This window comes from Onychomys torridus, chromosome 16 (genome assembly GCF_903995425.1).
Source record: "Onychomys torridus chromosome 16, mOncTor1.1, whole genome shotgun sequence".
Classification (NCBI taxonomy): domain Eukaryota; kingdom Metazoa; phylum Chordata; class Mammalia; order Rodentia; family Cricetidae; genus Onychomys; species Onychomys torridus.
In genome coordinates this window covers 55,768,743-55,791,801 of record NC_050458.1, presented here as the reverse complement: position 1 = coordinate 55,791,801, position 23,059 = coordinate 55,768,743, and the positions used below count along the sequence as shown (strand labels likewise).

The 23,059-nt window shown below is 39.9% G+C and overlaps 1 protein-coding gene across 19 annotated transcripts in view; it reads left to right on the top strand.

The window, feature by feature from the left end:
* Positions 1–837: 837 nt before the first annotated feature.
* Kif21a (kinesin family member 21A) overlaps positions 838–23,059 on the top strand; it is a 121,799-nt gene continuing 99,577 nt past the window's right edge. For 7 of the 19 annotated variants that reach the window (XM_036208130.1, XM_036208129.1, XM_036208128.1 and 4 more), the window contains exon 1: positions 839–1,151. In XM_036208130.1, the coding sequence (XP_036064023.1) occupies positions 1,108–1,151 (44 nt within the window). In that variant the 5' untranslated portion in view covers positions 839–1,107. Of the gene's footprint in view, positions 1,152–1,191; positions 1,481–23,059 lie in introns of those variants that run through there. The other 12 variants (XM_036208124.1, XM_036208122.1, XM_036208121.1 and 9 more) reach the window with 3 other exon arrangements.

Below are 23,059 nucleotides of genomic sequence, written 5' to 3'. Positions count from 1 at the left end.
TGTCTTGTCTGTAACAATTTAAGGGCAGTAAGGCAAGAAACAGAGCAGGTAGAACTATCTATAAGGAATGCACCCCATGGGCACTCTTCCCGTGGGTGTTGAATGTTAACTCTCCTTCCCATCCCAAAATATACTGTCTCCTTTAACCTTCCTTGAAGGAGGCGATCGGGTGTGTGATTTTTAGCTCATATCTGCTTGGCCCAGTGCTTTTATTTGGATAGTGACATTTAATCTATTATACTGTTTTGTATGAACCCACATGTTTATTTATAGAAATGTACGGAGCAGTCCACAAAAGATACTCTGTGGCAAAGCTAACAAAGACTGTTTCCACAGTGCTATCTAAAGGCATGTGGAAGGACAATGATGACGTGCAGAACACACAATGGAACACTGTTGATAGAATCCTGCGATCCCGGGAGGTGCTGTGGAAGGGCCAGCAGGGAAAGAAAATCCGTTTGCAAGGATTAACCACCGAGCACGCCTAGATGGAAAACAGTTGTGGAAAGGCTTGGCCGTACCAGGGTCCGGTGCTCTTACCAGTGTGCACATGACTGAACAGTAACGCACTAGGAAGGCTGGCGTGTGTGTGTGCGTGTGTGTGCGTGTGTGTGTGTGTGTGTTCCACATCCCACGCTACCGGGCAGAGGGCAGCGCCCAACCAGGGAAGTAGGGTGGTGGTGGCGGTGGTGGTCAAGGTCCGTGCTGCAGCCGGGGCAGGTGGCTGCAAGGACGCGCGCAGCCGAGCCTCCCGGGGGAGCAGTGGTGGGGGTGGCTCTCGCCTCCTCTCGGTGCCGCGCCTGGCCGTGTCGCCGGGGCGGGGCGCACCGGACCGGCCGCCGGCTGACGCAGGGCAGCGCGGAGCCCGGCGAGTGGGGGCGAGGGGCGGCGCCGTCCTGAGTCACCGCCCCCTCCCGCGCCTCGGCGCCGCCACCTTTTCCATTCACTCGCCCAACATGGCTGGAGCGCTCCGCTGAGTCTTCCCCACCGCCACCGTCACCGCCGCCGCCGCCGCCGCCGCCGCCGCCGCTGCAGCTGCAGCCGCCGCAGCAGCAGCAGCTTGCCCGGAGCGCTCGGCACGGTGCTGAGACCCGGGCAGCCGCAGGCATGCTGGGTGCCGCGGACGAGAGCTCGGTGCGCGTGGCTGTCAGGTGAGCTGCGGGCGGGAGGGACAGCCGAGCAGAGCCCGCGGGCTCGCCCGCTGCTTGCCTGGCCCGGGCCCGTGCGTCGCGACTCCCCCGGGGACAGCGGTGGCCTCTGCGGGCCGGGCGCCGCTCGCTGCACCGTCGTCTCCCTTTCGGCTGTCGGGTCGGCGTCCCCGGGAGTCGCCGCCGCTGCCCTGCAGGTCGGCCCGAGGTGTCTGTCCCCAGCGCCCGGCGCGCCGGCCTGGAGCCGCAGACAAAGCGTCGGGCTGACAGCGGGCGGCCCGCGCCCACTCGGATCCCCGCAGTGCCGCGCCTGCGGGCACCTAGCCTCACAGGTGTGATCGTGGAGAGGGTATGGGGTGGGGGGCACATTCACCCGCGGGAGGTCTGCAGGAGGCAAACCACATCGGCTAGACCGAGGAGGGTTAGGTGGGCGATTAGGAGAAACCACCTGAGGTTGGTTAGGTAAAGCGCGGTGCATGTTGACAGTGACCTCACACACGCCTGGGGTTGAGTTTTGAAATCCTGGATACGTTGATTGTGTTGTGGCTAGTGACGGTGGCATGGATATTTGATGTAATTCGGCTGTTTTGATGCATCGCAAGGGGGGTGGGGACTCTGATGGTTGCTCTTGGAAAACTGCAGCATCATCACACTGAAAAATTAATGAAGCAGTCATCCTAGACCAAATGCATGGCTTCCATCGCTCTGATGAAATACTGTTACCTTATTTACAATTTAAAGATTATAAATATAACCTGTCTTCAAAGAAATCCAAGATTAGTAAACATCTTCCGCTGTCAAGATCTTTGTTGAAAATTACTGAAAGTTACATAATGTACACATTCCTATGGTTATTTTACTGACAAATCTTGATTAGGCACAGAAGTGGCATTTTTAGATGCCCTGGATCTTCGTCTTAAAAAATAAAATGAAACTAGAAGGTATTTTGATTCCTTTGCTTTGCAGATAATGAAATTACCGCCGAATGGAGGTGACAGCTTTACGATTCTTTACGCTCAACAGCTGTAAAACTTTGAAAAATTTTATTCTCCTTTTTGTCTATTCCTGGGCTATTTTCCATTACCAGATGAGCTTGTTTTTCCTATTCATTCTACTACCTTTCTTTTGGCCTTAAAATATGGATTAATGACTGCATCAGGGCGAGGGAAATGGAAGGAGACGGTAGGAAGGCCATTAAGAGCCAGTTTACTAGGAGCTCTGATTATGAATGATGGGAACACAAACAAACAAACAAACAAACAAACCACAAACAGTTAATAAAAACAGGAAATTTGCCTGGGAGAAACCATTTTTTCCTTAAAAGAAAGGTTTGAGATTTTTATATGTGCATCTTCTATGTCATTGGCTGGGTTGTGGACTACTGTGTTCAATCTGATCTTGCTTCCAATGGAAGTGAATGGAGTCATGGATAGGGCCTAAGGTGCTGATGACCTGTAAATACCTGACATTACTTTGTGTGGTAGTACAGGTGAATGATGTGGGTCTGGTTTTGGAGGAAAAGGTTTATCTGTCCTTCAGCCTTCCAAATGTTAGGATAACAGGTGTGAGTCACCAGGGGTGGCTATAAAAACTTCAACAGAACTTGTTGGCCTACATTGTGAAGATTCAGTTTGGTGAAAATGGGATCCCCCCCCCCCCCACACACACACATTAAATACCTTGTTCCCTTGTTTGAACTCTCTAAACTTACTTTATATAGGCTAGAAATAGCTTATATTCACATATCATTATGATATTTCTAAAGTGCCTAGACACATATTCACTTATAACAAACATATATTGAACATTCTGTCCTATGTCTGTTACTCTGATATCTGAGCTAAAATTAATAATAAATGGTGCACATATACTATATATCAGAGTCAAGACAGTGTTCACCTGTTTTATCTCAGGTAAAAATCTCATACCTGAGAGCCTGTGACTTGAATGCTATTATTTTTTGTCCAGCTTACTGATGGGGAACAGGAAGATTATTAAGTGAACCTTCCACAATTAAACGGGTAGCAAATGATAGAAATAGGGTTCTCATCCAGACAGATTGAATTTATGGCCCAGGTTTTTAACCCTGAAGCCTGCACAGGTGAGAGACAAGACTATGCCTTGCCAAGTTTTACTCAGCTTAAAAGGTCATTGCTTCCTCTTTATCCTGTGCTAGTGCATTGACAATGAGCAGCCTTGGCAAGACTATCCATTTCTTGACATCCTGGAGAAGACAGTTCACAAAGAGAGGGCCCAGATTTAACTTTTCCAATGTCCTTCAATCCCATCTCTTCTGCGGTTTGTGGCAAACTTCATCAGCAGGAGGAGTAAATCTATACAAATGTTGTGTCTAGACATAACATTAACAGAGGCATTTGGCCCATCTTTTTCCTTTAATGAATAATGGAATGGCAGGCAATGGAGACTTGGCTGTATTCCATAACAGCAAAAACTTTGTCAAGGTGCTTGTGTGTTACTGGACTCTTAGGCCTGGTCTTATTAAAGGTCGTTACTGTACTATTAGAGGTTTTACAAAAGAAGTGCTTGACATATAAACCTTCGGGGCGGGTGTGTGGGGTGGGGAGAAGACACTAAACAGAAAGTTTCTCATTTAGGGAGGATGCTTTTTATTCGGTTTCTGAGAATATTTTGGCATTTGAGTCATCTTTAGGTTCTCTTTTATTGAGAAAGGATATGGATTCAGAAGACAGTCCCAATGTTCAATCCCATGTGGCTGTTGAAAACCTGAAATATGGTTAATGAAATTTAACTGAAATTTAAGTTTAAATCTTTTTTGTTTTACGTTTATTTGTGGGTGTGTGTGTGTGTGTGTGTGTGTGTGTGTGTGTGTACATGCATATACAGACACACACCTTTGTGACAATCAGAAAACAATCTGTGGGATTTATTTTTCTCCTTACTACCATGTGGAGTCTTAGGATCAACCTCAGGTCAAAAGCCTTGACAGCAAATACCTCTTTACCTGCTGAGCATATCGGCTCAGATTTAAATGTAAATTTAAAAGTTTAAAAGCTAGTCTTTGATCCAGTTACTAGAAGCTTTTACGTGTGCTTGAATATCTTAGTCATATGGATTTATTTTTTTCAGCTATAAAGGTCATGAATCTAAATACTGGTAAAGTGTTTCTGTTGAAAATTTTGTGTTAGAGTTAATATGTGCACTAATGTACATGCACTGGGTTTCAGTCCAGAAAATGAAAGCATTTAGCTCAACAATTTTATCTTGTTTACATGCTGAAATATCTTAAGTGTCATTGAATTAAATAATATATTAAATTGAATTCCATCCAGATTTTTCCCTTTAGAAATGTGGGTAGTAGAAACTTGAAAAGCATATATGTGGCTTATATGTTTACTGGGGATGCTACTTTGTAATTTAAATATAAGGAAGTAGCAAGTACGGCTGCTCACCATACAGAAAGAACCACAGACTAACTGTTACCCTTAGACAGAGAATATACCAAATATTGAGCATTTATATTTAGTGTGTGGTCCTATGCATACAAATACACACGCATGGCCGTATGGACATGTATACATGAAAAATGTTACTTCATAGCGATTAAGTTGAATGTCTAGCTTAGGTAGATGACATTTACAAAAGCAAACACTGAAATACAGCACACATTGTATTCTTACTATCTTAATTGTCTTATATTGAATTGACCAATTCGCTTCTCTAAAAACTGTAAAATCAGTTAAACGTTTTAAATTCTTCATGTAAGACATTGAGACATTATGCGGTGATGTGGACTTTTCTGTTTCCTTTTTCTGAATGTTGACAAAAAAATTGTTAATTTTTCCTTTTCAAAATCCTTAGCTTACAGAATTCCCCAAGGACCACTTAACAATGGAGTTTCAGAAAGGACCATTAATTATATTTTCATATAATTTGTATGGCAACTAAAATTTCTTCGTTTGGCTTTAGCAGGGCTCTACTATCCTTGACAATGAGTTTGGATTAGAGTATAATATCAACTTTGTGTTTCTTCTTCTTTTTTTCCCTGAGTCTGGGTTTCTCTGTGTAGTCCTGGCTGTCCTGGAATTTGCCCTGGAGACCAGGCTGGCCTCAAACTCAGAGATCCGCCTGTCTCTGCCTCCTGAGTGCTGGGACTAAAGGTGTGTACCACCATGCCTGGCTCAAAAAAAATTTTTTTTTTCAGTTTGCTGTGTTCTCAACTTACTGAAGCTTGCTTTGTTTGTTGGCTTACTTACTTATCCTTTCATTCATTTGAGACAACATCTCATTATATAGCTCTCTGGCGGGTCTGGAACTGGCTTTGTAGACCACGCAAGCCTTGAACTCAGAGATCCGCCTATATTAGCCTCTTCCTCTTGAGTACTGGGATTAAAGGCATGCGCTCCCACACCTGGTCTAAATCACTTTTGTGAAGTGGTATTGCTCAGCTGACCTAAGGGCTGGGGTGGACAGTCATCCTATACTCTTCCTCTGTGTCCCTCACACTGAGGTGGCAACCCGAAGCTATGAAGATCATAAGATCTTTCTGTGTGCCATCTGTTAAGTGGGATTTTTATTGGTAATGATACAAACAGTTGACACTGCTGATGCCCCTGGATTGACAGGAAAGAACTATTGAAAAACTTCAGACTTGTCTTTTCCAGTAATCTATTTATTTAAATTACCTTTGTTACTTTACTTTGGTTATAATAAAAATGAAGATTTTATTTATTTGCTAATAAAATTTTAGGAGAAGCCCTGGATAGATATCCTCTTTACTGTGTGAGACTAAAAGGGAATCTGGAAAATACTAGGTGACCTCAAAGTTCACAAAGTTGGAACTCAAACCCAGATTTCTTATCATCCAACATATTTCCACGTGTTACATGTTACTTACCAACTTCAGTAAAGGTTTTCCTAGTAGAAGCACGGAATAACATTTGAAGTCAAGATTTTGAAACAACTTCATGTTTAAAGGATATAGATGTGCAAGACTTTTGGGTAGGTTTGTTGCATGGAAACATGATTATTCAGTGTTTGCTCCTTTGTCTATTCTTTGTGTCCACAAGTATTTACTGAGTGCCTTGTGTGTGTTCAGCATCGCCTACCAATATGCCTGATCCACCTAGTTCTTCTTTTCACAGAACTTAGACTAACCATGGACACACAATGGGTTAGCACTAACACAAAATAGAATAAACTAAAAAATGAAAGGCAATTGCTGCACTTGAGTTTTTTTTTTTTATTCCTTTTATTATTATTATTATTTTTTAAATAACATTTGAAAAGTTCATCCGTTGTTCAGGAACAGTTATTAGACATGCATGTTTTGGTTCTCAATTCATAGAAGAATTAAGCCCGGAAGCCTGTCTGCTAGGAGGACGTTCTCTGTAAGGCATCCTACTGGATAAGGGGCCTCTTCCTTGTAAGCTTTTGGTTTAGGAATTAATAGAAATGAGAGAGAAGAGACCTTTAAAAGATAAAAGGTGGTGTGCGTTCCGAGTCAATGAAACCCATTTATTTATAAAACATGAGTTCATTCTTTTCCTTCAAATATGGGTTAATACCTGTTCTATTTGGCTTTTGATTGCTGTGATTAAACACAATGACCAAAAATCACTTGGGGGAGGAAAGGGTTTATTTGGCTTTACCCATCCTGATCACAGTCCATTCTTGAGGAAAGTGAGGCCAGGAACTCAAACATGAACAGAGGCAGGACCTCTGGAAGAACAGTGCTTCCTTATACAACCCAGGGTCAACTCTGCAGGGGTAGCACCATCCACAGTGTGCTGGCCCTCCCATGTCTAGTGTGAATAAATGCCCACAGGCCAGTCTGATGGAGGCGTGTCCTCAGTTGACGTGCTTTATTCCCAGGTGACTCTAGGGTTTGTGTAAAGTGGACAAAAGGTAGCCAGCACGTAAGTGTAACAGGTGTGGTGGGACAAGTTTATTCTCTAGAATAACACGGGACTTCAGATTCATATTATCACTGCTACTTGGCCTCCTGCCTCCGATTTGCTAATTGGTTACTATTCTAATGCGTAATTATGGGGTAGTGAATGGTTACCAGGGCTTTCAGTTCAGGGAAGTCATGAAAACAGAAACAGAAATTACCCTGGAGGTTAATATCCTCACCTTCTCTTTCAGCTTCTCATCATTTTTTCCTCCAAATAATGCATGTATTCATTGTTATGGCTGTTTTTCCCTAAGACACACTACAACATGCCCGTCATACTTTCTCTGACTTAGAAATTATTTTGTGTCAAAATCATTCATGGTCTGGCATCATCCAAGGTTCAGATTAGGAAGCAAGATGCATACTAGTTAAAAAGCAATATAAACTATCATTAGAACAGTTCTAATCATAAGCAACAAATTTGCTGGCATTTTAGTATGTCCTTCTGAACAGGGCATTTATGAACTGTATTTCATCTGGTTTTCCCAGTGGATTAACTCTTTAATCTTCTCAGAGTATTAAAATAGTTTTCCTGTGGTTGCAGCTTTATTTCAAGCAAGTGACCGTCAAGTCAGAGAATGCAGTTTTTGATACTCCCAGATTATTATGAAGTGTTGCTGAATGGTTAAGAAGTACATTTAAAATCCACTTGCCATTTGTCTTTAAAAATCATTGAAATTTTGTGTTAGACATAGTTTTGGTATTCCTAGAATTATTAGCAAAATGGATTTTAAAGCCGACAGGCCCTTTCAGGAGGCTAGCTGCTCAGAGCCATTTATTCAGAGAGTTGACAGTGGCGGCTCAGAGACACACCAGGCATTATTTGAGGTCACACACTGTCGGGTCCAGTCTTCTGTTGATTTGCACTGTGAATTTAGAACTTGATGTTTTTCTTGAAACATCTAGGGATAGATGTTTGAAACATTTAGAAATAGAATAGCATATATTTGATAAAATTAAGCTCCTGTAGTTTTAACCCTTTAAAGACATATATTGAAATTTTAATTGGTGGTGAGATGAGTGTCTTCACTATGGATGCCTGCTAGTTTTGCTTTCTGAATGCCTCAGCCCTAAGACTTGACAAGTAATTCTAATGAAGACCTTTCAAAGGTAAAGAAAAGACCTTGGTGACAGAAACCTGGCTCTAAAAATTAGAGGATTCTGGCATATTGAAATATGAAAAATATCAGGCTGTGTTGTAAAAAAAATCATACAAACTAGTTTCAGTATTTACATATAAAATATTGATGCTGTCACAGTGGTCATTTAAATGCAATAGGTAATTAGGAATTAATTGAAAGCATACACACCCTTCCCCCCTTCCTCCCTGTGAATTCTAGGCCTGGGGCATGTGGCTACTTCCTAATCTCCGTCTTGATTCTTTGCTGTTTTCTCCCTCCAGTATACTAAAGAATTATCACATATTCCAGTAATAATCTCACTTCAGAGAAGATGTCTGGAGAGCAGAATGGGAACGGAGAGGGCCATTTGCAGAGATCAGGAAGGAAATAGAGAGATGGAAGTCTGATTTGCAGGGCCCTCTTTGCCTGTTGCTTCATTACACAGATGACCCTGAAGCTTTTAGACATCTCAACTCTTCCCAACCTTATTTCAGAGAGAAAGAAGGAATGGAACACATTTGTGTTGTATGGGAAGCTGGTCATCAAAACTGTATCCCTTTATAGAAAGCTTTTTAACTACTCTGCCCTTTAGGGTCATATTGCTTTTTTATACTATGTCTTTCTCCTTTCTCTTCAATAGAATACTTAGTTCTTTCTTTCTTTCTTTCTTTCTTTCTTTCTTTCTTTCTTTCTTTCTCTCTCTCTCTCTCTCTCTCTCTCTCTCTCTTTCTTTCTTACAAAGAGGATGGTAAGGTATTATATTGACATTATTACAATTGAATATTTGAAGGTCATTGTTATTATTGACATGAAGCACATAGATATCTAAATGTCCACAGGTCATTCACAATTTAGCCTCAGGGATAATCTATCTGGATAACTGTTCAACTCCATCCTCAGCTTCAGTTAGAGGAAAGAACAAGAAAAATGTTCAGCTGTGAATAAGAAAAGGTAAGACTTTGTTTGGCCCACTTGGTGGCAAAAAATCCAAAGGCAGTCAACGTTTGTTCTTTGCTCTTGGATTAGACATCCTTCTCAACTTTGGAAAGCTGTGTTTGTTGCTTGGCATGAAAGTATCTCAGATCTCTTAATATGGTGAAGAAATTATGTAATATATTTACATATATTGTATAATATCTGAAATATAAAAAATATTTCAGAGTAGACGTTCACATTTTTTGACAGAGCTACAAAGTCAACTAGTGTTCTAAATCAGAGAGACTTTCCTTCCAATGAGCAAAAATCAGAGGCTGTAGGAAATGGAAAGCTATATCCATTATTACGGTGTGCTGTGGCACACAACATCTCTGTCCCATACAGTATTCATTCTAATCTTTACTTTTTGGATCCAGATTTGTTTATTCATCACATAATTGTGGAATGTCAATCATGTACTCTTGTTACAAAGGCTCTTGTGATAGTAAATATCAATAATAAATAAATGCTATCAAGGCTAATCACACAATAGGATGAGCACCAGATGGATACCTGTTTAAGTCTGGATTCTTGCCTGTGATAAACTTGGTCTTGACTAGGTAGCTTTTTCACTTACTTCAATGGACTCAGGAGAGGATTAAAAAGACATGAATATTTTGTAAAAAAAAAAAAAAAGCACTTGGAAAGTGGTTTTGCCATAGACTGAAAAAGTAATATTAGAGATGACTTTGCTAGAGTGTATGAGTCGATTATATTACAAACTCTACTGATTGGCTTAGTCGTTCCTCAGTGTGTGACCCATTGGTGTCTGTTTTTGATTGTCTTACTGTGTTTTTATCACTATGAAAGGTACAACAGTGTATAATACATCCTAAACCCTTCCCTGCCTAGCCTCCAAGTTTTTTTTTTGTTGTTGTTGTTGTTGTTTTTCAAGACAGGGTTTCTCTGGATCTTGCTCTGTAGACCAGGCTGGCCTCAAATTCACAGAGATCCACCTGCCTCTGCCTCCCTAGTGCTGGGATTAAAGGCGTGTGCCACCACTGCCCGGATTCCAAGTTTTACATATGTAAACCACATACCATCCTACTCTGTTGCACCTGATTTCTCTCTATCATTTTAATTCTTTCTCTTCCTAAACAGGCTTTTGAGTGTGTGTGAGTGATTGAGTGAGTGTGTGTGTGTGTGTGTGTGTGTGTGTGTGTGTGTGTGTATTGAAAGAGAGAGAGAGAGAGAGAGAGAGAGAGAGAGACATAGGTTACTACTATACTAACAATTAGCTTTTGAGTTGAACTGTTGTTTACTTGTTTCACGTAATGTAAGAGGATAAGGACCAAATTAGATACTCAAACTGTGAGTGTTCTTTTTGGATTGATTACATATGAGTTTTGAAACTATAGCTAATGTGTTTTTCCATGCTTTTTCTCATTGGTGTTGGCAACAAGTCACTAAAGTGTAGAGGGGATTCAAGAACACTTTAGGGGTAAACTAGTAAGGCCAGAGATAGCAATGGTACAGTAGATTTACGTATTTGTTATTATTATTGTGTATATGTATATTGGATGCTTTGTAGGGAAAGTTGTTTCCTTCCAACTTTGTATGGGATCTGGGAACCAGATTCAGGTCCAGGATTGTGCAATGACTACATTTAACCAGCAAGTGCCTGTAGCCTCTGAGCTATCTGACCTCATCAATGCACTTTTCCTGTGTTCACTGATGGCATGATGAGACACACAGACAGAGCTGTGTGAGGCCTTATCTGTGGACGTTTTCAAAGAAGATTGGTTCTTAGAAACAAGAAATGCATCAGTTGCTCTTTCAAGTCAAGTCTGATTATCTCTAACTTTATAAGGAAATGATTTTATTCAATTTCCCCCATTATTGAAATAATATCACATTGACGGAAGTACTGTGGAAAAGATGAGGGAAAATAAGCAGCTGTAGTTCACTGTCTGATACAATTACAGTTCGAGTTTTGGTATATTTCTTTCAGTCTATTTTCATTGTGTTTCACTGTGTTTTTCCATCTCAGTTATAATCAAGTATCCTTTGTAGCCTGACATTTTTGTTTTACAGTGTATAACAATTTTCCAGAAACATATTAAAGAAGCATATTTTAAACATATATTATCATTTTTTTCAATTTAATATGATAGGTGTTAAATTCAGCAAATTAAGGTGGTAATTTAATCAACAAGAATTATTTAATATGGATATAGATTTAAGAGCTGTGCTGTCCTGTGATTGTTGGTGATGTATGTTCATTAGCAGTGACTTTACAAGTGACTTTTTCCTGGGGTGCTGGTCACCCAGAGTAGGTATGCTGCTCAGAGAAAGATATATTGATGATTAATTTGAACTTTTCACCTATACCCAGATCAAGACATACCATATTAAAGCATTACAGACATTGTCCCTCAAATATTATTCTAACCATTGATGGTGAGCCAGACATAGGGCTGTAACTGGGCCATGTTCCTTGAAAATGAGAACCTTATTAAGGCATTTCTTTCACTGTCCATCTCAATTCAGCCTAGAGAGCTTTGGTTCCAGCAGCCTACTGGTCACCTAGTTTGTATCTATCCTGTTCTAAACTGCAAGTTGTGAATTTTCCATTGAACTTGAGATTACAGATCTCATTCCTGGCATCCTCAACCCAAATGTGACATCTACAACATTTTTGTCAGTTTATGCAACGAAGTACAGTAGTGTATTGTATTTCGAATTTTCATTTGCTAACTTGCCCTTTAATTGGCAGAACATTCTAGTTGTCCTTCGTTTTATTTTTAAACTAATTTCTTATACAATTAGACTTTATTACCCCCATTCAATTCTTGTCTTTGAATGTAAAGTTAGCTTGCTTTAATTCATAATTTTACACTGTTATGGCATATCCTATTCTATCATAACTTTTTCTTTATCTCTTACAAGTATTCTGTGACTGTTGATCTCAATATAGGGCAATTCAAAGACTTTTGATGCTTTTTGGACTTTTAAATTTGAGCATATTTTGATACCAGTTTTGTGATATTTAGTGTCTTTCCATACCTGGATCATATTTATTCTATTTAAAAAAAATGGCATCAAGATGTTGTTCGATCTCATGGGTGGTTGTGATCTGTCAGTCCAGTTGATTTCAGTGTCATCCTAGTACGGCAAGGTTCTGAGGACCATCCCTCAATGAACTTGTCAGCCTTACTCATTCTGAGTGTATGACAGCTGCTCCTGTTCAGAAGCAGGGGCTGGAGATAAGTGAGAAAGTGACTGAGTGCAGTCTGGCAATGTGGGTGAACACTAGTTCATCCACGCCCCTGCCATTTCCTCCTTTTGAAGTGAGAATTATGCTCTTAGTAGCTCAATCAATGTTGAAAGTCTACGTGGAATAAATAAATGGCTATAATACATAATACATTTGTTGTGAGAATTAAAGGGATAATGTATTGAAACCCTTATATTATTGGCACTCAGTAAATGTGTGTGTGTGTGTGTGTGTGTGTGTGTGTGTGTGTGTGTGTGTGTGTCTGAATGTCTGTCTGTCTGTATATGAGCATGTACGTTTATGTAGATATGTGTGTCTGTGCATTATGTTTCTATACGTGCTTGTATATATGTGTGTATGTATTTACTCGGTAGCTATAACCTGCCTGATTTTTTCATAAGGATGTCTTTAAGTGGCAATTACTTCTGCTATTACCAGTTTTTTTCAGTAGCAGACAAATAACTTGTCAGAGGACTTGTTTATTCAGTGATGATGTACTTCGGTTAAGGCCGTTGTCTTGTGTGGTTCTTCCTCATCCCCCACCCTGAGTTATTTAGTCTTTAGCAAGACCATGGCCGCTGGCTGTTTTTTTAGTTCCTTAACTGATTGTGATCTCAGCAATGCTAAGAATCAGGAGCCTGGGACAAAACTTGTATTTGATCTCTGGCTCCCTTAGCTTCTTTCACGGGTAGTCTTTGATTGTCCTGGATGGGCACAGCATCCCTTTGAATTTATGGATCGTTCTTAAACCCTCAAGGAAACTGAGTGGTGATCTTTGGCCAAACCAGGCTACTGTTTTAAAATTTGTTTCAAGCACTACAACTTACTGTTGATTATGCTTGCACTTTTAGGGGCTTCAATTTTAAAACTTATTTTTATTTGTCCTGGCTTGGTTTTTGTCTTAGTTGTCTGGGTTATGTGACTTTTTCTGGATTTAGAAACCAAGCACAATTGATAAGGGCAAGTTTGAAAATTTCCTTTCTGTGAGAGAAACTTAATGTCTTTTATTCCAGTGGGGATCTCTTTCCACCTATCTGGCCTCCTCAAAACTGGAAGTTGCCACCAGATTGCATTTGTATGTGTGTGCTGGCACCAATCAAACCTTGGTCCCCTCTATCCATCATTTCACTTCCATGTCATCCAGGCCTGTGATTGGTTAGGTATCCAACTTTCTCTTTTATCCCATGACAGCCTGGATTGAAATTAAAGTCTCTTGAAATCAAGGAGCTGTGCTTTTGATATTGAAACTAATGTCACACACACACACACACACACACACACACACACACACACACACTCCTGAACAAAATTAAGCAAGAAGTTGAATGAACCTGGATGACACAGTATAAAACATTAACATTAATAAACAACATAAAATGATATATGTTTCTTAATATTCACAGATTTGAGTTTATTGAGAAACTTTGAAAGTTTTAGTCATTTATAAACTGTGCTTACCTTTGCCTAAATATAAAAATTATGGTTTGCCTGGCTTTTGCTATATTGTGTGTGCAGTGGCAGCTGGGCATCTTTTAGTAAAGCCTCCCCTGGCTGTACAGTACTAGGCCAAGCTACTTACGTACTGCAGTTGTTCACTGAGAACCTGGCATGTCTAGGTTGGTCTTCGCTTTTTTCACAGAATCATCACTGATTAGGGGTGTCTCTTAGTCACTTTTCTATTGCCGTGGAGAGACACAATGACTAAGGTAACTTTTAAAAGAGTTTATCGTGGCTCATGGCTCCAAAGGGTTAATTAAAGTCCATGGTTGTCATGACAGCAGACAGGCAGGGATGATGCGGGAGCAGTAGCTGAGAACTTACATCCAGATCCACAGGCACAAGACAGAGAGACAGACACACAGACACACAGATAGACAGAGTGGATTGGCATAGGCTTTTGAAACTTCAGAGTCCACTCCCAGTGACACACTTCCTCCAACAAAGCCACACCCCCTAAGACTTCCCAAACAGTTCCACCAACTGCACACCAAGCATTCGAGTGTGTGAGCCCATGGGGTGGGGGGATTCTCATTGATGCCACCACGGGGTAGGGTACAGAAGAAGAATGTAAAGGGTTGAAGGCACCAACTTACTATCTACTGAGGAACTTCTAAGGACTATTTGATGTCTTCTCTGCTTTTGCTTTACATTCCCTGTTAATTCAGTTTTATTCTTTTTTAAGTTGACATCATCGTGCTTATTTATGGGGTACAGTGTAATAATTTAACAAATTGTAAAACATGTAGTCATTAAGTCAAGGTGTTTGGAACCTTCAGACTCTTCTTTAGTTCCTCTGCAAAGTGAGTGGTAGACTGTAGACGTCCAGTGCCCGCCCTCCAGTGCTGGAACTACTTCCTCTGCTAATTGGGTTCGAGCCTGCCCTCTCTGCTTCCCTTCTCATCCTCAGAGATTTCTGTTCCACTTCTTGCTCCTGAGAGATCAGCTTTCCCTCTTAGCTTTGTTTCTTCCCACCCGTCATCTCCTCATTTTTCTTTTCTCTTGCAGCATAGCTTAGTGAAAAGAGCAGACTCTAGAGTCACCAAGATAGGAATTCAGAATTTCACGGTTGGTAGCCTTAGTTTTCTCACGGATGAAACAGACTTTAATCCCTGTCTTAGAGAGTCAGGATTAAAATGTTATAGGTGCTTGCATTTAGGAATATTGGGAGATGCTATATTCCTTCTTAGTTTCATCCCTGTTCCCCTTTGTCCAGTCCTTTCTACCTCTTCTTTTCTTCTCCCTCTCTCATCTAGAAAGACTGTTCTCTTTTTCTCCTCTTCCAGGTAATATCTAGTATCCCATATAACTCCTCCTCCTTCTCTTCCTTCTTTTTGGTCTTTCAAGAAAAGGTTTCTCTGTGTAGTTCTGGTACCTGCTCTAGATCTCACTCTGTAGACCAGGCTGGCCTCGAACTCACAGAGATCCACCTGGCTCTGCCTCCTGAGTCCTGGGATTACAGGTGTGCGCCACTGCCACCTGGCCCATATAACTTCTTTATTGTTTACGTCAAGACAGAGATAATATTTTGGTGAGCTCTTGTTTATTTACTTCTACTTTCATCTTGGGGTTATCTATGAAGATGATTATAGTTGTTATGAGAATTAACTGACATATTTATAAAGCACCCAGAAAAGTACCTGGCACATTACAACCCTCAATAAATATAAGCTTAGATTAATTTATAAAAATGTACTTTTTTTTTTTTGGTAAAAATGTACTTCTTAATAGAAACTATTTGAGGCCTCAGACTACCCTTTTCCAGTGATTCTGTCTGCCTCTAATGATGAGGAAAAATAGCAGTGCATTTGCAGCAGATCATGACCTAGATAACACCAGCTGAATACAACTTGTGTTTATACAGCAGAATGGTGTCTTGGCTTTCCTTTTCTGACCAGGTGAGTTGTGCAGTCAAGATCAAGATGATTAAATTTGGGGGCCATTTTGGAAAAAAAATGTTTTCATAGGTTTTGCTCTCAGTTGATATGAACAATTGGTAGAATTGTATTGTTCTCTTTTTCTTTGGACGCAGGGAATGTTTAGTTATCTCTAGCTGTTTATCTCATAAGGTGAGCTGACTGCCATGCTAATCCCTAGTAAAACCTCTTAAAATTTATTCCTCAGTATGTTGTTAACATGAGTACATTTCTACTTATATGAACTGTCTTATTGCTAAGAACCCCAAAGAGATCATCACATGTACACACACATTTTTCTACTTAATTCTTAAGCAAACATTTAATTATTTCTGTGTGACATACCTTCCTTGAAGTTTTGAAGATATGAGGTCTCATAGTTCCTTTGCTAACTTAAAAGGACATGTGGTTGATTTTGCTTGCTCTCTTTATAGTGATGAGACATAATAATTTTAATGACCATGGTTAAATGTAGAATGAACAATTATTTTTGATTGATTTCCTCCTTCCTCCCTTCCTTCTTCCATCCCTTGCTCTCCTTCTTCTTCCTTCTTTCTTTCCTTCCTTCCTTTCTTTTTTTCCTCACTCAATAATTGGTTCTTCAATGTTTACATAGTATAAACTGTCCAAACTTTTTATTACATGGCTAGTTTTGTTTACATTGAAAACAAGCTTGTGATAAGATATGTCAACAAATGAAGTCTGAAACTTAAATGATCCTGAATTTCTTTTCCTTATTTTAAAATAAACTTTTTCAGAAAACAGATTTACTTTTCCCCTCTCGGTACTGGGTATTGTCTTAGTTAATGTTCTGTTGCTGTGAAAACACACGATGACCAAGGCACACTCTTATAAAGGAAAGCTTTTAACCAGGGGCTAGCGTACAGTTTTAAAGGGTGAGTACATGATCATCATGCTGGGAAGCAGACAGACTTGGTGCTGGAGCAGTAGCTCAGGGCTTTACATCCTGATCCACAGGCTGCAGGCAGCTGGCTGCGGGAGAGGGACACTGGGCCTTGCATGGACTTTTGAAACCTCCAAGTCCATCCCCAGTGACACACCTCCTCCAACAAGGCCACACCTCCTAATCCTTCTGAAAAATTTCCACTAACTGGGGACCAGCATTCAAATATATGAGCCTATGGGGACTATTCTCATTCATACCACCACAGGGATCAAGCCTAAACTCAGCCGTTGAGCTGTGTCAGTAGTCCAAGCTGAATCACTGTGAAATGAAACACTGTGATGGAAGATGAGTGTCTGGAGCAGAAAGATGGATGCAATGATTCAGATAACTAAGATATTTTGCTACCTTTGACAGGCAGAAGAATCATCCAGATCTAAGCTCCTGAAATAATGAGCACCCATGTTAGGGAGAGTATAAGTAAAGGTAACTACTATTCATGATGACAGTTAAGTTCTCCACATACATGCTCCAGACCCTGCTTAAATATTGTTAGTTGCTTTCTGTATATTCTAATCAAAGTCATTCTATATTTACCCCCCAAAAAACAAAACAGCAAAACCAAGCACTAGCAAGAATTTCTGCTTCAAAAAGCCACCATCTTGGTACTTTTAAATATTAAGTATGACTATTTGTGAATTATAAAGTTTCTTTTGTAACTGAATCTTTGTCAGTGTTAGTCTTTGAGTTCAAATTTACTTATGTCAGTTCCCCTGATTCATTCTGAGGTGATGATATTGTAAAAGTAGCCTCGTGGAAAAACAATGTGATACCTCTTTACGACTCAGATCTTGAGTATGGAGTGAACAGTACTTTTATTGTACACTTTACATTCATTAAAAATGTACAGGAAAAGCTCATGGTATAGCAGGAATTACTTAGACATATTCTGGTGGCCAAACAATTGAATTTCTAAGGACAGTAATAGTTCTCATCTCTGACCATCCCATTTAAATTTGGCGCAGACCAATGTGTATCACTTTGGTTCATTTCAGCTTATTAGTTATTGAGATCTGCTAAGAAAGAATAACTCAACATGCCTTGCTAGGGAGGTACAAGATGAATTGAATATGGATTTTGCCCTGAAAGAACTCAGTCCAAGGGCTGGGGATGTAGCTCCCTAGATGACTACATGCACAGCATGTGTGAAGCGCTGGATTTAATTTCCGAAGGAGGAAAACAGGGAAGGAAAAAAGATGAACTCAGTTTAGTTGGGAGAATCTGCATGTCCATACAAGACCTAATGGCTATTCCATAAAACATGCCGACAACGAATGTGCACATGTTATGTGCAACCTGTTGGAGGAGTCTGCCCTAGCAGGCATTGTGATCACAATAGCCGCCTTTGTAGACAGAAGGAAGAACTTCATATGTCCCATAGTAGCAGTGTAAGTATTTAACGATTAAGTCTCATGAAATCCAGTCATGGCCATCTCCTAATCTTTAGCATTATGCTTAACCTTTTTAATGCTTTCCCATTTTTGTACTAATTCTGTCCTGTTTTTCATTTCCTTTCTATAAAGTTCATTTTTTATATATATATACTGATTGCAAAAATTTATTATCAACTGTTCATTCATGTCCACAAAGATATAAGTACACACATACATCAAAGTTTGCCTGTACATACTCAGACATAATCTACATATACTTGGCCAGCTTTGACTTGACTTAGACAAGAGGCCTTGTGGAATATTTCTAGAATGTTTCCTTTCTAATACTATTTTGATATAACTTAAAAGCCCTCTTATTTGCATATCTTTTTTGTTGTTATTAGGTATCCTCATCAATCCCAGTTTCCTGAGGATGTTTTTTTTTTTTTTTTTTCTGAGTAGAATGATAATATGTTTCATCATACAAAGATCTAAACAAGGACCCAAGGTATGCTGAACTTTTGCCATTGGTGGGGTTTTATTGTCATTAGCAACTCCAGTCCTCAGTCTTCTGTTAGGTGTGCCTTTACAGTGGGCAGCTCTTGTCAGAAGATAGTAGTAGACACATGGTTTCTTAAGAGGAAAATGAGTTTTGAGAGGAAACTGATGTTTTTGAGAGGGAGGAGAGATCAATAGCTCTATTTTGTGTTGACTATTGCTCTAAATGTTGGACACTGCAATAAAGATGTCAGGTTGTTGTCTCTGAACATCTGAGCTTGGATCACAGGCAAGGTGTCTCCTTTGATGATAAACTTTCAAGAGTCAATGGTCTTTAGTAGGTTGCAGCTGGGGAAATGGATAATGGATGCTTTTACCTGGAAGAGTGAAAATTAGATTCTTGTGAATAAATCACATAGTACGCTAGGGTGGGAAAACAAGAAAAAGTGTGTCTGGTTTCTGTTTTGGTTGTGCTGGAGATTGACAACTACTTCCCCCTTGTTTGTTTATTTAAACTTTGAGATAGGTTCTTATTAAATTGCCTAGGATTTGAACTCCTGCTATGATCCAGGAAGGCCTGAACGTTCTCTGATCCAGCTGCTTCAGCCTCCAGAGTTGCTTGATAATAAGTCACTCAGCTTGTCTGAATATGACATCTTTGGGGGAGACAAAGAGAAACTGATTAGAGTTACCCTAGAGAGCAATGAGGAAATTCTCCTCTAGGTTGCTTACTCATATATGACATAGAATAAAAATAACCTTACTCAGGAGCACTTTTATGTCTTCCTGTAACATCTAGATAAGTTACTTTATGTAAGTCACATGTCATCTTCCAACTCTTAATCATCTTTCAAAAAATTGAATAACAATATTCCTTCTGTCTCTAAAATTTATTGATCAATTTCCGAAGCATTCTTACTGATAGAACTATATCACACTAGTTCAACCCAATACAAGTGGTAAGGAGATCAGAACAACATACCATGCTATTCCATATTTTTCTGTTCTTTTCTAGTCATCCATTTCTTTACTATCATTTCTTTCCCTTAATATTTTTTATACCACATTCTTATGCAAGGTGGGTATGGGCCATTTTCCTATAAATAGAAAGCAATGGAAATAAAACCCAAGGGCTAGAAATGTAGCTTAGTTGGTTGTTTGCCTTAGTATTCAGGAAACCTTGGATTCAATCCTATCATGGAATAAAGGAAGTGGGGTAAGACCTATTCTGCAATGGCTAGCACTTGAGAGATGGAGGGTCAGAAGTTTGAAGTTATCCTTAGCTACATCATGAGTTCTGCAAGAGACTCTTGTCTTAAAAAGCTGAGAAACCCAAACGAAACAAATAACCCCTCCCAACACGCCAAAATAAAACCCAAGACTTTGAGACAATAATTGAGCAACTACAATATTAGTCAGGGTTCTCTTGAGGAACAAACCTGATAGAATGGGTCTATATATATTAAAAAGAGATTTATTACAGTGGCTTATAGGCTATGATCTGGCTAGTCCAACAGTGAGTGTCTCCTCAGGGAAAGGTCGATAATCTAGTAGTTGTTCAGGCCTAGAGGTGGATGTAGCAGCTGATTTTCTGTCTACATTGGAATTTCAAAGTAGGTTCAGTGAAGGAATGAATGAATGCCTCAGCAGCAGGGTAGATGAACTGGACAGTGAGCGTGATGGCGAGCAGGCAAAAAGGAAAACTTCCTTTGATGTGGGCTGCCACCAGAAAGTGGCCTAGATTTAGGATGGATCTTCTGACCTTGAGTGATCCAGATTTAGGGTGAGTCTGAACCACCTCAGCTAATCCAATCAAGAAGTCACTCAGAGGTGTGCCCAGCTGCTCCGGTCTTAGTTCCAGATGTAGCCAAGTTAACAATCAAGATAAGTTATCACAGGCGGAGATTCTTTATTGAAATATTTAAAAATTATTATTATTATTATTATCATTATTATTATTGATGAGTGTTTTACCTTCATGTATGTCTATGTATTGTGTATATGGTTGCTGCCATGGAGGCCAGAAATAAAACCCAGAAGAGTACTTTGAATTCCCTTCAACTGGAGTTGCCATGTAGGTGCTGCAAATTGAACCCAGGTCCTCTGGAAGAGCAGCCAGTGCTCTCTACCACTGAGCAAATCCCTAGCTCCTAACTGAAGATTCTACCACAACTCTTGGTACATAGTAGTTTAGTTGCTCAGTAAACGTTTATTTCTCATCAAAACACAAGTCAATGAAGTGACTTGAACATGTCACGGACTGAATTGATTTTGTTATGTTGATGTAGAAGTTTTGATGATTTGTGGGCACTCTTAGTATGCCACCATAATATAATCATGTACACCATCATTTGATATGGGTATTTAGTAGCTTGTATTTGTTGCAGTGCCATGCCTTCCTTTAACTTGATCATGGATAATTCTCATTGATGCTGTTTAGAAGCTTTTGTACTTACCACTCATTAAATAGTATTCCGAGTCAAATGTCTTGAGGTTATAAGTTGTGCTGCAGTTTCCCAGTATTTCTTGAACACCCTTTTATGTCCAGGCTGGTATCACATCAGCTATTATATATTAGGATGATAGACACATAGAAGTTATAGGACAACAACTTGTAGAAAACTGTCGGAGTCTCTTTGTTTTAATATCCCAGTTATGGAAGTAAGAGAAGAGATGCTGGCTGTGTCAGAGGATACTGAACAACACTGGGTGCTGCTGCTTCAATCACTTAGCATGTCACTTCACATGTGTGGGCCATTTTTATGGAACTGCTAAGTGGCAGCTCCACACTCATTATCAGTGTCCAGGTTCACAATAGTTTTCTGCCTGTAACTAGCATTTGCTCATTTAAACGACAGAATAGACATTGTTCAGAAGAGGGTCGAGTTAACCCTCTCGTCTAGTTGAGCTGGTAGAGCTTGTCATTCCATATGCAGGGTGTAAGGGACAGTGTTGCCGCCTTCAGTATTTACATTATTCCCACACAATAAGGTGTAGTGTCACTGTCTTCAGTATCTATCTCATTCCCTCTGCTACTATCCTTACTCAGCCCTATCAATGCCTGAATATGAAGTATCGGAATGAGGTGGACTGGACATGTATGAACATTCTAAAGTGCAAGCCTTCCCTCTGGGGTGACTTGGAGTTCTAGATCCAGAATTCAACAATTCTGTTGGTTGGTTGTAGCTTTTTTTTTTTTTTTTTTTTTTTTTTAAGAACTTAACAAGTCACAGGATAAAAAAAGCATAATATCCTTGTTCACTACATTGGAAAGTAATGATACAAAGAGGACTCTCATAACTGTCCTCCATTTGAATAAAAAGTAACCATGAGCTCGTACATTTTCACCCCTGTTTCATTATATAATAGAAACAGGAATGCTTAGTAAAATTTAAATAATTTTTCTAATTATTAATTTTATTCTAATTTTCTCATATTGCTAATATTTCGATATTTAAAAATATAGTGTGGCAAGCTGGGTGGTGGTGGTGAACGCCTTTAATCCCAGTACTCAGGAGGCAGAGGCAGGAGGATCTCTGTGAATTCGAGGCTAGCCTGGTCTACAGAGCGAGTTTCAAGACATGCTCCAAAGCCTCACAGAGAAACCCTGTCTTGAAATAAAAAAACAAACAAAAATATAGTGTGGCAAAATTGTATTCATTCAAGAGAGCTTTCCTTCCTGTCATGTGATGTAGATACTATGTGTAGGTGGAAGTTTCTTTCCTGCCTGCCTGTTCCCAAATACCTGGCAGCCACTTCTTAAATAATTGACTTGGAGGCTTAATATTACTTATAAATGCTTTGCCAGTAGCTCAGGCGTATTACTAACTAGCTCTTACACTTGAATTAACCCATAATTCTTATCTATGTCTAGCCACCTGGCTTGGTACCTTTTTTCAATATGGCATTCTTATCTTGCTCCATCTGTGTCAGTTAGCCACCCCTGACTCTGCCCTTCCTCTTCCCAGAATTCTCCTAGCCCGGTCACCTTGCCTATACTTCCTGCCTGGCTATTGGCCCATCAGTGTTTTATTAAACCAATTCGAGTGACAAATCTTTACAGTGTACAAGAGAATTATCCTACAGCAACCACATAATGTTACATTGGATATTTTCAAGTCCTTTGCCACAATTTAATGGGATAGTATTGATAGTATTTTTCTTTCTCTCTCCCTATATACTATAGCCTCTAATTCTTATGTTTTTAAAAGAATTTTCTCTCATGTACCCAATAGATGCCAAATACTGTAGCTTTTGTTGTAGCCAAGTCTTGTGTATTCTTCTCCTCTCCCTGTCTAGCAGTTCATATTGCCTTTACTCTAGTTTTGATCTTTATTATGTAGTGATTGACTTGCTGTTACAGTCTGGTAACCAGGGACAGAAACGTAAATTTTGAATAGCTCATGGTTCCTTGT